General features: G+C 60.9%; 1 protein-coding gene across 1 annotated transcript in view; it reads right to left on the minus strand.

The window, feature by feature from the left end:
• The window catches only part of LOC142875581 (proto-oncogene tyrosine-protein kinase receptor Ret-like), a 51,832-nt gene that overhangs the window by 4,766 nt on the left and 31,925 nt on the right, over positions 1 to 15,141 (minus strand). Inside the window, exons 7-17 of the mRNA XM_076010264.1 lie at positions 13,715 to 13,973; positions 12,891 to 13,016; positions 12,189 to 12,299; positions 11,530 to 11,649; positions 10,454 to 10,707; positions 8,181 to 8,328; positions 6,464 to 6,571; positions 5,303 to 5,517; positions 2,915 to 3,037; positions 1,836 to 1,906; positions 28 to 165 (exon numbers count right to left, since the gene is read on the minus strand). Coding sequence (XP_075866379.1) covers positions 28 to 165; positions 1,836 to 1,906; positions 2,915 to 3,037; positions 5,303 to 5,517; positions 6,464 to 6,571; positions 8,181 to 8,328; positions 10,454 to 10,707; positions 11,530 to 11,649; positions 12,189 to 12,299; positions 12,891 to 13,016; positions 13,715 to 13,973 — 1,673 coding nt within the window. The remainder of the gene's footprint in view (positions 1 to 27; positions 166 to 1,835; positions 1,907 to 2,914; positions 3,038 to 5,302; positions 5,518 to 6,463; positions 6,572 to 8,180; positions 8,329 to 10,453; positions 10,708 to 11,529; positions 11,650 to 12,188; positions 12,300 to 12,890; positions 13,017 to 13,714; positions 13,974 to 15,141) is intronic.

The raw sequence follows: 15,141 nt of genomic DNA on the forward strand, positions 1-15,141 counted from the left end.
TGTTGGGCCAAAGCAAACACCGCTCACATCTCCTCACTGCAGTTGTCAGGCCTCTCCATCCGGTGGCCAGTCTTCAGAAGGTTGAAAAGCCGCTCAGGAGGAATCCCAGGGTAGGGGTTGCCCCCCAGGGTCACGATCTCCCACAGCAGGACTCCAAAGGACCACCTGCAGCAATCAAGTGGCCCACTAAGGGGCTTTGCCCGGCACCACTGGTGAGGGCCCCCTGAGGCACCCTCCGCAGAGCCCAGATATCCATCCACCCACCCAGCACCTGCTGACACTGTTGGCCCCCAGTGTAGAGAGTGGCTCCCAGATTGCAGCTGGGTCTGGCTGCACTGATGGATGTCTGCTTGCCCATCCCCCACATGCTGAAGTTCCTGCCCCAGAAAGCCACTCCCACAAGGGGACACACAGCTGATACCTAAAAGGGTGAGAACCTGTGTGATGGGACATAGGTGCCCTGAGCAATTCTTTCACTTTTCTGTGTGCTTGGAAATCTTCATAAAGTCTTGGAAGAAAAAAAGCTATAGAAAAATATATATTTTTTTTGTTTTTTAAATTTTAAAACATTTTTTTAAGCTAGTCAAATTTAGCAGTGGGGGGTTGTATACCATTTTTAGTGACACTAATTTTTTTTTTTTTTTTTTGAGACAGAGCCTCACTCTGTTGCCCGGGCTAGAGTGCCATGGTAACAGCTTAGCTCACAGCAACCTCAAACTCCTGGGCTCAAGCTATCTTCCTGCCTCAGCCTCCCGAGTAGCTGGAACTACAGGCAGGCACCACCATGTCTGGCTGATTTTTTCTATTTTTAGTTGTTTGGGCAATTTCTTTCTATCTATAGTAGAGTTGGGGTCTCACTCTTGCTCAGGCTGGTCTCGAACCCCTGAGCTCGAGCGATCCTCCTGTACAGGCGTGAGCCACCACACTCGGCCAGTGACACTAATGTTAATAAGTTCTGATAACACACCATCATCAGACCAGCCAGAAAAATATTTAACTGTGAAGGAAAATTTATTGTGAAGTGGGAACAACGTCATGTCACTAAACAGCATCATCACACAAGCCCACCAGGGCAATGTAAAGTATACATGTGTATATCACAGACACACCCGAAGGCTGGCAGGGGCCGCTGGGCATGTGATCTAGGGACTTCCAGCCTCTACCTCATGCTTTTCTCTGCATTTTCCAATCATCCTACAGGCAGTTTATGTGATCAGAAAACTGTTGTCTAAAATTACTCGAACTGCTTTCTCACAGCTGACATTATTCAAAATATGCAAGTCTGTTGATTGCTTAATACTTTAGAAGCAAGTGTGCTGTGTTTTAAAAACTATCAGGTCTTATAATTTGACCTGGAAGAACAAGTTTTAGCTCCCACTTTGCAGTGGTTTGGGGCACACCAGCCTACAAACTCACTTGAGGACACCTCCCTTGGGGCCCCCAATCCCCACCTGTGGGTAGAGGAACAGTCACAGAGTGCCTTGCCTGAACCGACCCCCTGCTCAGGACCCACAGGAAGGCAACTGTTGGCTGGGCCTGTGAGTCACTAGAGGCCCAGAGACGGGGAGGGGGGTGTGGGGGCGGCAGGTGGGTTCTCGGCCACCTGCTCTGCTCTCACACGTTCCACCTAGGTTTCAGAGCCAGTGCCTAGGCCTAGGCATTTGCTGAACAAATACGTCGTGAAGGCCGCTCAGTGTGGGCGTCAGTGCAGGTGGCTGGCATTGCAGACAGGTGTTCAGGGACAGCACTGTTCCCTGGTGAGCTCCACAGACCAGCATCATGACCCTCCATGCATGTAAGGAACCCCACCCCAGGCAGGCAACACCCACACTTACACATCACTTTGGGTGGTGTAGATATGATCAAAAAGGGACTCAATTGCCATCCATTTGACTGGAATCCGACCCTGAACAGGGGGTGAAAGAAAGGCACTGTGATTTCCCTGATGCCCAGGGAAGCAGGAGTGAAGGAGGTCAGGCCATGTCCCTGAGCTTCCAGTTCTGGAAGGGGTGCTGTGGATGCTGCTGGCACACAGCTGGCTGTGCACAGCCTTGAGGGGCTGGGGCCCCAGCTGGCACCTCCCAGGCTTTGCTGGGATGCCAGCGGGCATCAGTGTCCACACACAGCCACATGGGGCCAGCTTGTCATGAGCCGCATGCCTGCTGGGTGGTGCAGAGCAGTGCTTCTCTACACTCGGGCCAAGGATACCTGGAGCAAGATCTCTCTGGATGTTCTCAGGGCAAACGTGTTTGGGAAACCAACATCTAACGTCTTCATCTAACGATGCTAGCTGACACACTAAAGGCTCCTCTGAAGAGCATTGAGGGACGGAATCTGTCTATGTCTTGAGGCTGGTTTTTAGCACCTCTGAATAAGTGCACAGACAGGCACTTACTTCCCAGAAGCCCTGCTGGGGTCTGACCTAACAAATCCTTTCCAAAAACGCAACTTGAGAAATAGCTTTTCCACAGGTAAGTCTTAAGGCATGAAGCAATTTAAAAAATGCATGTCTTCTATTGTAACACAACATTTACTGTAATTTCTTTTTCTTAAAAGTATTCTTAAAGATTTATGTCCTTAATGAAGCGTGACCTGTCTTGGGACTGTGTGAATGACAATGTGGCTGCTGTCTGGCAGCCTGCTCTCAGCTTCTCCCCGGAGCACCAGGGTGTCAGCAGGGAGGCTCTGCCCACACCCTCCACCGGGTGGGGAGCAGCCCCTTCCACTTCCCCTTCAGCAGTCCTAAGATCTGCTGTCACAACGGAAACCCCGGAAGAAACGAAACCTTGTCCTCATAAACCATGGCAACACAAATGGCTTCTCTAGACCCCTCAGAGTAAAGCTGTATTGTTTTTTCTTTTTTTGAGCAAGCGCCGCCCCCAGCCCCGTGGCCGCGTGACACCCAGGCCTGCACCTTGCTCCTCTTCACGTAGGAGTCCTCTTCGTACACGTCTCGCGACAGCCCGAAGTCCGAAATCTTCATCTTCCTTCCCTCGGCTACCAGGATGTTCCTGGCGGCCAAGTCCCGATGGACGAGCTTGGAGAGAGGAAACGCAAGACCCTTCAGGCGGGGCGTGGGCGTGGTGTGGGGCGTGGTGTGGGGCGTGGTGTGGGGCGTGGGGCGTGGTGTGGGGCGTGGGGCGTGGTGTGGGGCGTGGTGTGGGGGCGTGGGCGTGGTGTGGGGCGTGGGGCGTGGTGTGGGGCGTGGGGCGTGGGCGTGGTGTGGGGCGTGGGGCGTGGTGTGGGGCGTGGGGCGTGGTGTGGGGCGTGGTGTGGGGGCGTGGGCGTGGTGTGGGGCGTGGGGCGTGGTGTGGGGCGTGGGGCGTGGGCGTGGTGTGGGGCGTGGGGCGTGGTGTGGGGCGTGGGGCGTGGTGTGGGGCGTGGTGTGGGGCGTGGGGCGTGGTGTGGGGCGTGGTGTGGGGGCGTGGGCGTGGTGTGGGGCGTGGGGCGTGGTGTGGGGGCGTGGGGCGTGGGCGTGGGGCGTGGTGTGGGGCGTGGGGCGTGGTGTGGGGGCGTGGGGCGTGGTGTGGGGCGTGGTGTGGGGCGTGGGGCGTGGTGTGGGGGTGTGGGCGTGTTGTGGGGCGTGGGGCGTGGTGTCGGGGGGCCTGGTGTGGGGCGTGGGCGTGGTGTGGGGGCGTGGTGTGGTGGTGTGGGCGTGGTGTGGTGGCGTGGGCGTGGTGTCGGGGGCGTGGTGTGGTGTCTGGGGCGTGGTGTGGTGGCGTGGGCGTGGTGTGCGGGCGTGGGCGTGGTGTCGGGGGCGTGGTGTGGTGGCGTGGGCGTGGTGTGCGGGCGTGGGCGAGGTGTCGGGGGCGTGGGCGTGGTGTCGGGGGCGTGGTGTGGGGGCATGGGCGTGGTGTGCGGGCGTGGGCGTGGTGTCGGGGGCGTGGACGTGGTGTCGGGGGCGTGGTGTGGGGGCGTGGGCGTGGTGTGCGGGCGTGGGCGTGGTGTCGGGGGCGTGGGCGTGGTGTTGGGGGCGTGGGGTCGGGGGTGGGCGCGGTGTCGGGGGTGTGGGCGTGGTGTGGGGGCGTGGGCCTGGTGTCAGGGCGTGGGCGTGGCGTCGGGGCGTGGGCGTGTTGGCGGGGCGTGGGCCTGGCGTCGGGGTGTGGGCGTGGTGTGGGACGTGGTGTCAGGGGCGTGGGTCTGGTGTCGGGGCGTGGACGTGGTGTCAGGGCGTGGGCGTGGTGTCAGGGGCGTGGGCGTGGTGTGGGGGGGTGTGGGCCGGTGTCGGGGGCGTGGTGTGGGGGCGTGGCGTGGGCAGTGTGGCAGTAGCATGGGTGGGGGCGTGGCTTGGGCGTGGCTTGGGCGTGGGTAGCGTGCTGGTGGCGTGGGTGGAGGCAGTGTGGCAGGGCAGGGGCAGCGTGTCAGGCGTGGCGTGGGCGAGGGCAGTGTAGTGGTGGCGTGGGAGAGGGCGTGGCGTGGGTGGGGGTGTGGTGGGGGCAGTGTGGCGTGGGTGGGGGTGTGGTGGGGGCCGTGGCAGGGGCAGTGTGCGGGGGCGTGGGGGCCGTGGCAGGGGCAGTATGCAGGGGCAGTGTAGCGGGGGCATGGGAGGGGGTGTGGCGTGGGTGGGGGCAGTGTGCGGGGGCAGTGTGGCAGGGGCGTGGGGGCTGTGACGAGGGCAGTGTGGCGGGGGCGTTGGGGTGTGGCGTGGGCGAGGGCAGTGTGGCGGGGGCATGGGGGCCGTGGCAGGGGCAGTGTGCGGGGGCGTGGGAGGGGGCGTGGCGTGGGTGAGGGCCGTGGCGGGTGCAGTGTGTGGGGGCAATGTGGCGGGGGCGTGGGGAGCATGATGGGGGCGGGGGCAGTGTGCGGGGGCGGAGCATCGTGGTGTAGCGTGGGCGGCGTGGCGTGGGCGGCGTGGCGTGGGCGGCGTGGCGTGGCGTGGGCAGTGTGGTGTGGCGTGGGTGGGGGCGTGGTGGGGGCGGGGGCAGTGTGGCGTGGGCGGTGTGGCGTGGCTGTGGTGGGGGCGGGGGCGTGGGGGGCTTGGGCAGTGTGGTGGGGCGGGGCGTGGTGGGGGTGGGGGCAGTGTGGCGTGGGCGGTGTGGCGTGGCGTGATGGGGGCGGGGCGTGGGGGGCGTGGTGGGGTCGAGGGCAGCGTGGCGGGGGCGTGGGCAGTGTGGCGTGGCAGGGGCGTGGTGGGGGCGTGGCAGTGTGGCGTGGCAGGGGGTGGGAAGTGTGGCGGGGGTGGGGGCGTGGCGGGGGCAGTGTGGTGTGGGCGTGGTGGGCGTGGTGTGGGCGGGGCATCGTGGCGGTGGCGGGGGCATCGTGGCGTGAGCGTGGCAGCGTGCGTGGGCGGGGCAGCACTCACCTTCATCTCGGCCAGGTACTGCATCCCCCGCGAGATCTGCCAGGCGAACGAGATGAGGTCGCCCATGGTCAGGGCGCGCTCGTCCGGGTGGTCCAGGGAGCTGGAGTTGCGGCTGCCCCCGCTGCCCACGTAGCCGGGCCCCACTTTGCGGCTCTCGCGCAGGAAACCCCGCAGGGAGCCGTACTTGGCGTACTCCACGATGAGGAGCAGCGGCCCTGGGGGTGGAGAGGGGTCTGCGCGTGGGGAAGCAGCACCGGCCATCCTGCCAGCGAGGGGCAGGCGGACTGGCCCTGGCTCTGAGCGCGCCCCGCCCGTAGCTCCCTGCGGGCTCTCCAATCACGTGCCTCCAGCTGCCCTGCAGATGCCGCCCTCTGGGGGTGCCGAGGCAGGCGACCCCTGCGCTCAGCCCTGCCCTGGGAGGCACCCCTCGCTGCCCAGACTTCCCGCCTCCCCCTCCCCGCATCTCTGGGACAGCTCGGGCTGAGGCGCAATGACGCAGGCCGAGGCGGGCTGAAGATGCCGCGGCTCTGCGCACAGCCTGTTCTCAGCAGCTCTCCGGGCTGCAGTCCTGCCCTGGGCCCAGCCCCGAGCCCTGCTGGTGCTGACCAGGGTGCTTGCTGCCTTGTTGTTTCTGAGCCTCTCACACCCTCAAGACAGACAGACACGCACACCGACGCCCACACCCCTGCCCCTGAGCAGCACAGTGGGTTTGGAAAACTACCAGACCAGGCCCGTCTTCTGTTTATCTGAGAAATGGTGGCAATTCTCCTGCCATGTAGGGCTGAAATTGGGGTCGCCTGGAGGTCATGGCACACCTTGTGTCTGTGGGTACCTAGGAAGCACCTTCCATTCTTGGAGCTCCCTGCCCTGGGGGCTCAGCCCAGAACCGGGTGCTGACAACTGGATGTCACACTGGAGCCCTCTGAGAAACCCCAGCAGGCCCAAAGAATGCCACTACCAGGTACCCCTCTGACAGGACGTGCCTACTTGGCCAGTGGGCAGCTAGACAAGCTCCAGGCTGAGACTGGAGCCAGAAGCCCAGGCTTCAGGAGGAGGGAGAACAAGGGACAGGGAAGGAGAGGATGGGAAAGCAGGGAAGAGGGAAAACAGGGCTGCCCAGAGCCCCACCCGGTGCCCGCCCCACCCCACAGCCAGCCCTACCGTCCTGGCTGCAGGCCCCATACAGCTTGATGACGTGAGGATGGTTGACTTGCTTCAGGAGGTTGAACTCTGACAGCAGGTCCCGCAGCTCACTCGGGGAGGCATTCTCTGAAATGAAGCACAAACAGCAGGTTGCAAACAGTCCCTCCTGGAAGCCCTTCTCTGGCCGTGCCGGGTCGAGAATGGACCCGTCATCTCCTTCACAGATGCTGTGCCCAGGTGCAGACAGAGGCCCAAAAGGACTCCAATGCTCAAGGCTTCTCCTGGCCCTTGGAGTCCGCGGACAGGGGCCTCATCTGCTCTGGGGAATAAGCACCCAACGAGCCAGCGTCCACGAAGCAGGGTCTTTCCCTGGCAAGTGTCCCAGGGCTGTGGGGCACGTGTGAGTGGCACTATGTCCCTGCAGTTCCCATCTCTGGACGACAGCAGTCTATAGACACCCCTCCCATTAACCCTCCTGGGAAGGTGAAGGGGCTCCTCGATGTGCTCACACCCCTGCTTAAGAGGCCCACGAGGGAGGACACCACACAGGGAGATGAGGCTCCCTGGCTGTCTGCTTCCACCTGAGACAGTGGCCTGGTGCCCTTCTAATGTGCCCTAACACTTGTGCCAGCAGCTCTGTTAGTTGCCACAGAAAACCCATGTCAGCACACCTCAGATAAAGCAGTGCTGTTTCACTGCACGCCTGACACCTGGGCTTGGAACTTCTTAATGACTGCCACGATCCCCTGTGACAGTCCTGTGTTTGGCGCGTTGTAAAGAAGACTTCGTAGAAGTGGCCTGCTGAGCACACATGTCCTGAGGGCGGCCAGAGCGGGGCTCGGGCTCCCACCAGACACCTGGGTGTAAAGATGTTTTAAGAGTCAAGAGATGTGGCTAAGCTGTCCCTCCTGGGTTGGCCTACTGCCTGGCTATGCCATGCTACCTCCTCTGTCCCACAGACTTGTCTGGAAGGGAGAGGGCAGCTAGGAGTTGGGGCATCAATACCCCTCAGATCTGGCGTGAGTGACCCAGAGCTGTGCTTGGCTGCACCAGGAGTCCTAGGGGCTCACTTGCCCCCATACAGCTTAGGGTCTTACTGGCTTGGGGCAAACCCAGTCTAAGGATCTGGGTAAGCATCTGGAAGCACCCTATGCCATGTGGCCAACTGCTGTAGAGAACTCTCACGTACACCAATGACTCTTGCTCACTGCCACACAGCTAGGCTGCCCCTGGACCCCGGGAGCCCACCCGCCCAGTGCAGTCACCAGCCTCTGCTCAGAGGTACGGATGCATGTGCAGGCAGGCACTCCTGCCCATGGAGCATGACTGGTTATGGGGTGGGGCAGGCCGATAGGGGTCTGCCTGAGATTGAGGGCTAGTCCTTATAGGTGGTCTCTTCACCAGGAGCCCAGGGGACACCTGGCTGAGAGGAATGAATGGGGCAGATTGGGGGAGGCAGCAGCTGTCAGCTCAAAACCAAAGGGCTTTTGAAAATGTTAAATCCCTGGATCTTCACCAACACTGCTGCAGCAGCACTACTAGAGCCTTCCAAGGAGGGCCAAGTCCTCCTTCTGCCTCTTCAGGACCAGCCTGTGCACCCACAGTGGGGGTCTCCAGATTGCAGACACTCAAGAACAGCTATAGGGCTCTTTAGGAGGTCCCGAGCCAGGTGGGAGAGGCCTTATCCACCCTGGAAGCTCCCACGGGCGCTCTGTGCATGTGCCTGGACAGGTACCTTTCAGCATCTTCACAGCCACTGTGGTGTACCCTGCTCTGCCTTTCAGACGGAAGGCTGTTGCCTTGACCACTTTTCCAAATTCTCCTTCTCCCAGAGTTTTTCCAAGAACCAAGTTCTTCCGGGGGAATTCCCACTTTGGATCCTCCTACATCAGGGTTGAGGGAAGGGAGAGAGGGAAGAAAAGTGTGAGAGGAAGAAGGCAAACCCAGGAGGAAGCACGCCCCACCCCTGGACAAGACCCAGTGTGCAGAGAACTGGCCGTCACCTAAACCAGAGGTGGCAATGCCTCCACCAAGGGCAGGACCCACAGCCAGGCCCCTGGGAGACATTACAATTCTCTCCCTGGGGGAAGGCAGGCAGTGACACAGAATAGCCTGAACTCGGTGCCCTGACCTTTGCCGGTCCCTGGCGTATGGTCTGCCCTGACCCTCAGAGGACTAAGTGGGCACCAGCCTGCCTCCCAGCCCAGAACCCCCCACTATGATGGAAGTTTCCAAGGCAACTTCCCTGCGTGGCCACACCTGAAAAGATAGGTGCCACCGTGCTCCTGTCTACTCCTGTCGGGGATTTTTGCCCGTCCTGCACACACCAGCTCGCTGTGCCCCCTGCTCGGGCTCTGGCTGGTGCACCACCCCCTGCCCTCTCACCAAAGCTCCATCCCTGCATCAGGCCCACTCAGAAGCGATCTGGACACGTTCTCAGTCCCCCCAGCCCTCTGTCCTTGAATTCCAACTGGGGAAGACAACATCTGCCAGGAACCCTGCCCTCCTGTGCTGGCACCGGCGTTTATCACTCCAGGTCTCCTGCAGCTGGGTGTGGGTGCAGCCTCAGGGTCCTGCTTACAATGGCCCTGCAAGGCTCACCCAACCACAGAGATGGCACTGATGGGGACCTGCTGCCCCAGGCCAGGGGCCACCCTCTCTGACATGTGTGTGCACTTGGGAACGGCTTCCTCTCAGTGGCACAGCCAGGTCTTCCAGCAAGCTCCTGGGCCCTCAGTCAGGGTCAGTGCCAGAAACGTTGCCATGGCTGCCCCGGTCATCACCACCACTGCTGGTGCTGCAAACCCCTCCTGCTTTCTGGAGACTGCACTAAGCACGTGCAGACAGCATCAATTCGATCTCTCAAAGACTGAGAAAATCATTCCTCCCACTTTATATAAGAGGAAACAAGCTGAGTGGTTGAGCCATGTGTCCAAGACTTGGAGCTGGCGTATGCAGGCGTGGAGCCAGCTCAGGAGCTGCCTAGGGGTGAGGGTGGTGCGTCTTCACTGGCAGGAGCATCCACCACCCGGCTTTCCTGTGTGGCCTCACTGCGGACCAGCTGGTTTGTGAAGGACTCTGGTGGCTCATTCCAGAATCCCACTGTGAGGCCGAATTCCTGCCAGGATAGGGTCATAGACCAGGAAAGCCAGAGGGAGGTGGCAGTGGCCACACCACACCCTCACCAACGTTTGGGGCTGGATGTCACCCAAATTAGGCCCCAGGGCTGAGGCCCCAGGCTGAGCTGACCTGTGAGATGTGGCACTTCCTAAGAGAATCCCAGCCCACCTCCCAGTATGAGTTGGGAACTGCTGGTGCCCTGTGGCCACCAGGTGCTGAGCTTCCTGTCTGGTATTCCCACCTAAGCCTGGGGGTTCTCTGTTCACACACACCCTTGACTCTGAGCACTTTCCTTGGTTCCTCTTAGAACTTGGCTTGGCTTCCAGGTCTTTGGGTAGTGCTCTTGGGAACGCAGAAGGGGCAGGCCTAGTGGCCAGCACAGCAGCCCGGGGAGGCCTGGCCAGGACGGAGAGCCCTGGGGCCCTACCATAGCCTGAGGCTCTGAGCAGCAAGTGCCAACCTGTGGGCTGGGGAGGCCTGTTGGCTCTGGCTGGCATCCTCCTCTGATATCAGTGTCCCTCCTCCTGCTGCCAGCCTGACTGTCCTCTACCCCGCACTGCCTCTCACCTGGAGGGGTCAGCCCCACCCCACAGACTGCCCCCAACAGAGCACCTGCAGAAATGAAGGCAGAACACTGGCCTCCTCTGCCCAGTCCCCACCTCTAGAGCTCTGAGAATAAAATCCTATGCCTCCCCCAGTCCCTGGGGCCTTTGCAGGCGGTCCTGTGGCAGCTGCCTGGCCCACCCTCCCCATGGCCCTCAGGGCCCTAATCCCAGTACCCGTAGATCAGTACCATCAGCTGACAGCTTCTGTCTCCGCACCCTGCCTGGCCCTGCAGCCAGCTGGGCAGGGCAGGGCAGGGGTCTTCTGGCCCACAGGGACCCTCACCGGGATCTTGAAGGCGTCCACGGAGACTTGGTTCTCCATGGAGTCAAGCGAGGGCCGGCGAGCGCCGGATGAGGAGTAGCTGACAGGGAAGGCCTGGGCAGGTCGGCGGAAGGTCATCTCTGCCGAGGGGATGGGTGGCTTGTGTGCGTTCTTGTGGCGGTGGATGCAGAAGGTGGACAGCAGCACCGAGGTGATGAAGGAGAAGAGGACAGCTGCTGCGATCACCGTGCGGCACAGCTCGTCACACAGGGGCTCTGCAGGCAGGGGTGAGTGAGGTGCCACCCGGCAGGGCTGGGCATGCTCCCCTGCCCAGCCTCCAGCCCGCCATGTCTGTGCCAACTGGGCAGTGGCCATGAAGGCAAGAGAAACCCTGAGAACACGCCAAAGAGGGACAGTTGCTGCCATGTGTGTTCCCCCCTCCTAGACTGCAACTTCCCTTTTGCAGATGGAGACAGAGGATCAGAGAGGGTAAGTAGCCTGCTGAGGTCACAGAGCAAAGGCCATGTGCCTGCTGCATCAGCAAGCCCAGGAGAGCAGTCAGGGGAGCTCAAGATTTTCTGCTGTTCCAAATGCCTTTGCTATTTTCTTTGTGAAAAATGAAAAGTAGCTTGGGACCTAGGGCCATCTAATGGCTCAAATACCAGAAAAACATCCCTGGGCTCAGGCAGGACAGTTCCCCCAGCATGGTCAGTTTGACTCCCTTGAGCCACCCACTGCACCTGCTGCCCCCGAAAGTGTGCCTGGTAGGGTGGGTCGTAGCTGGATGCTGCCTGGGCCCCATACGGGGACAGTCTGATCAGCCCAACAAGTTATCTGGTGGAAGAACTGCTTTTTTGGTCTATCCTTCATTTCAGAACTTGGGGCCAGAGAACACTTCATAGGCGCCCTTTGGCCTCTCTCCTGGGCTGCCCCAATGGGGGAACTGAGGCCCAGAGGGAAGGAGGAATGTCTCATGGGGCCTACTCACTTCCTTTCAGTTTCCTCCCTGCTGGGACCTCAGAAGTGCTGTTGAAACCTCACTGGGGTTCAGCGAGGTGTGGGGAACCCTGGGTGGTGCTCCTGGCCCGCCCACTCACCCTGGCTGTCTTCGGGCTCGCAGAAGCATTTCTTCTCCTCGGGGAAGCAGCTGCAGATGCCATAGCCAGCTTTAATCCCCCGACGCTCACCTGGCTCATGCCCCCCAACAATGCTGCCTCCTGAGGACAGACACGGCCATTCAGCCTGCTGGAATGCCTAACAACCGAAGGCTCCGTGCCAGGGAGGTGAGAGCCCTGCTTCACCCAAGGGAAGTGAGCTCTGAACCGCCCTAGAGCCATGCAGTAAGCCTAGCCATTCCTGACTTTCATCTCAACAAAGGGCTCTGCACCCCCACCCTTCAAAACCATGGAGCCTGGGGCCTGACCCACACATTCCCGCCTCCTGGCCAAGTCTGGGGCACAGCCCCTTTCTGCCGGCCTGTTCAGGGCCACACCTTCCTTTTTAGTTGCCCCTGAAGAGTAACCATGTGGGGCACTTTCTGGGGCCTCAGCAAGGGCCCTGGCCAGTCTGTGGGTCTCCCACACCCATGGCCAGGGGGACAAAGGAACGTGCCGGAGGTTCAGCTTGATGTGCAGAACTGATGCACACACGGCAGCTCTGGCTGAAGTACAAGGGGGGTCTGGCCTCTCTCTCTCTACCCCCACAGGTTCCTGCACTCTGATTAAATGCCACCCTGGCAGGTCGAGCGTCTGCGTACGGAGGCAATCCTGGGGGCAGATGTGGGCCTCACGGCTCTCCACAGCGTCGCAGCGGCCGTCGGGGCAGGTCTTGGTGCTGGGGGAGCAGGTGGAGAAGTTCCTGGTGATCCCTGCACAGGACGCACAGCAGGCTGTCACCCACGGGCCAGCCCCACCAGACTCCCCATGGCTACGGGCCAGCCCTGCCCCTCTGGGAGGGGCACACTGGGCCGGAGCAGGAAAACACTGCCCTCGGAGCCCTGTCAGCGTGGCACCCCACTCCAGGGAGCTGGAGGGGCCTGAGTGCACAGGCCAGGCAGCAGCGTGAGAGGGGCTGGCAGTCCCTGCGTGGAGGAGGCCGGGCCTCTCAAGGCTGCACAGTGAGTGGGGCCCTCATAGTAGCTGAAGCAGACAATGGGCCTTCCTGCCTGGGGCTGCACCCCCTGATTTGACTCACAGGAAGAGCCACTCTGTCCCCTGCACAACCCAACTTTGACCTAGACCCTCTGGGGCCCAGAGGGAGTCCAGCCCGGCAGACCATTCACTGGGCTCATGGCCTGGTGCCCTGCACCTCACCCTCCTATCCACTCTCCCAGCACTGGGTGCCACATGAGGGCAAGGTGCTGGGAAGCTTATTGGAGTGGGCCACTTCGGGGACAGGACCCTGTTTTCCCCTGGCACCCTCACCCCTGGTCATCCCTTGGGCTCCGCAGGGGGCCTACCTTTGCCATCTCCCTGTCTCCACTCGCACCTGCCTGTCGGCGAGCCCAGGCCGCCACACTCCTCACACTCGGGTCGCCTCTTGCTGACCGCACAGGACAGTGGGCAGTCCACTTCCTCGGCCACATCTGGGGGTAGCAGACAAGCAGGTCACAGGAGGCAGGCCTGGGGTTGAGCCCCGAGGGGCAGGGCTGACTCACCCCCAGGGCAGCAGAGCCTTGCCGGGAGCACAGGGATGGGCCACCATGGTCCCAAAGTGGGGCTAGCCCCTGGGCTGGGGTGAGTGCAGGAGGAAGGATGTGAGTGCAGCCAGACTCAGCAAATGACAACTGGAACGCCCAGTTAGACCTGAGTTTCAGATGACAAAGCTGTTCTGTGTAAGTCTGTTCCTAATGGTGCCTGGATGCACTTAGAGGTTTATCTCCCAAAAGACTGCAATTATTTTTTAATTTCAGCATATTATGGGGGTACAAATGTTTAGGTTACATATATTGCCTTTGCTCATCTGAGTCAGAGCTTCAAGCGTGTCCGTCCCCCAGATGGTGAGACTCTGCAGATGTTGTGTGGGACATACTTATACCAAAAAACTGCCTGTTGTTTACCCGAAGTTAGAACTTAGCCAGGGTCCTGTACATGTAGAAGGTGTGCTGCCAGGTGCTGGCAGTGGTGACTGCTTACTGCTGGGCTGCTCTGGTCGAGTAGGTACATGCTCTTCCCTCCCCAGCTGGGCTGTGTGGCCTCACTGTTATTCGCATTCACAGGACAGGGGACTCAGGCTCAGGGAAGCCCCCTCCCCCGCCCATCCCTCCCTGGAGCCGGTGCTTACATGACCCCTCCATCGTGAGCAGTAGCGGGGCCTGGGCCTGCCTGCGGGTCTGCCGGTCTGCGGCCACCACTGTGTACTGGAGCTCGGCACATGCCGGCCGCCGCAGGGTCTCCGTGTCATTCACGAACAGGGTCCCCGAAGTGTCCTCGGCTGAGGTGACAACCCCCAGGGTGCTGCAGTTGGCGCTGGAGGGCTGCAGCCTGTACTGGATGTGAACACCGCTGAGCTCCTGGCAGTTTTCTACACAGACTTTCCCGATCTAGGCAAGGGGCACAGGGAACACCTCAGCCAGGCAGCTGGACCTGCCTGCGACAGGCTGGAGGCAGCCTGAGTCTTGTAGGGCGCCCAGCTTGGCCTGGGGATGGCAGCCCTCCAAACACCCTCCTCTGCTCCCTGGGAACATGCAGATATGCCCACCAGCCTTGGCCTTGCCCTGACCAGTTATGCTCAGGCCACCATGTCACTGGCCACCCGTTCCTGGGAGCTCAGAAGGTTTGGTCTAGTGACGGGAAAACACCCCCAGCAGGCTGGGGGTGGGGGGAGTGCTGACTCACTCCCTCACTCAGTGGGCACAAAGGCTGACTCACTGTCCCCATGTACCTCCCTGGCTGCTCCAGCATTGCTCTGGGGACCACTTGTTCTTGTCCTTGGGGCATGGGGTTTGGTGGACCACCCCCTACCCTGGTCACCTGCTTGGTCAGAGTACTGTACCCCAGCCACATGATTCATGCAGTGAGGTCACCCAGTCCAGGTGAGACCAAGGGGTCTCCCTGGGACTTCGGCTGGAACCCCTGGCAAAGAGGGGCCTCCTCTCCTGGGGATGCTGGGGGAAGAATGGTCCAGGCTGTTTCAGGTGGGCCGGGCCTGCAGGCAGAGCCAGCCCTAGCTCAGCACACCCTGCTCAGGCCCACAACTGATGCCACAGCAACGCTGGCCTCCTGGCCTCCTCTACAAGCCTGCTACTTCCACAGCCTCATGTCATCCTCAACTGTCCTAGATCCCTGTCCCCAGTTTACAACTTCAAAAACTGGGCAGGCAGTAGGAGAGCACAGTGAGTCCAAGGTGGGACTGGTCCCCAGGTACCTGAGTCTGACAGAGTGCAGGGGCCCCACCTGCCTCCAGCAATGCCTGCTCCACCCAGGCCCCCGTGCAAACCTCCACACCCCTCTGCCTTGTCACCCCTCCATCTCTGACTCCTCCTCCATAAAAGGCCAACAGGGGCAGCAGGTCAGGGAGCTCAGATGTGTCCAAGGGTATGTCCCTTGTGTGCCGGACAAGGTGGCTGCCAGGAGTGGATTAGGGCACAGAACCAGCCACAGGAACCAGCAAAACCACTGGGACAACAGGACTGCACTTACCATGACATTCTGAAGAGGAGGTGCCCACCTGCAGCTCCATTAGGAAAATGCAGTGTGTGATCTCATGCA

The sequence above is a fragment of the Microcebus murinus genome, chromosome 14, assembly GCF_040939455.1.
Source record: "Microcebus murinus isolate Inina chromosome 14, M.murinus_Inina_mat1.0, whole genome shotgun sequence".
Lineage (NCBI taxonomy): Eukaryota > Metazoa > Chordata > Mammalia > Primates > Cheirogaleidae > Microcebus > Microcebus murinus.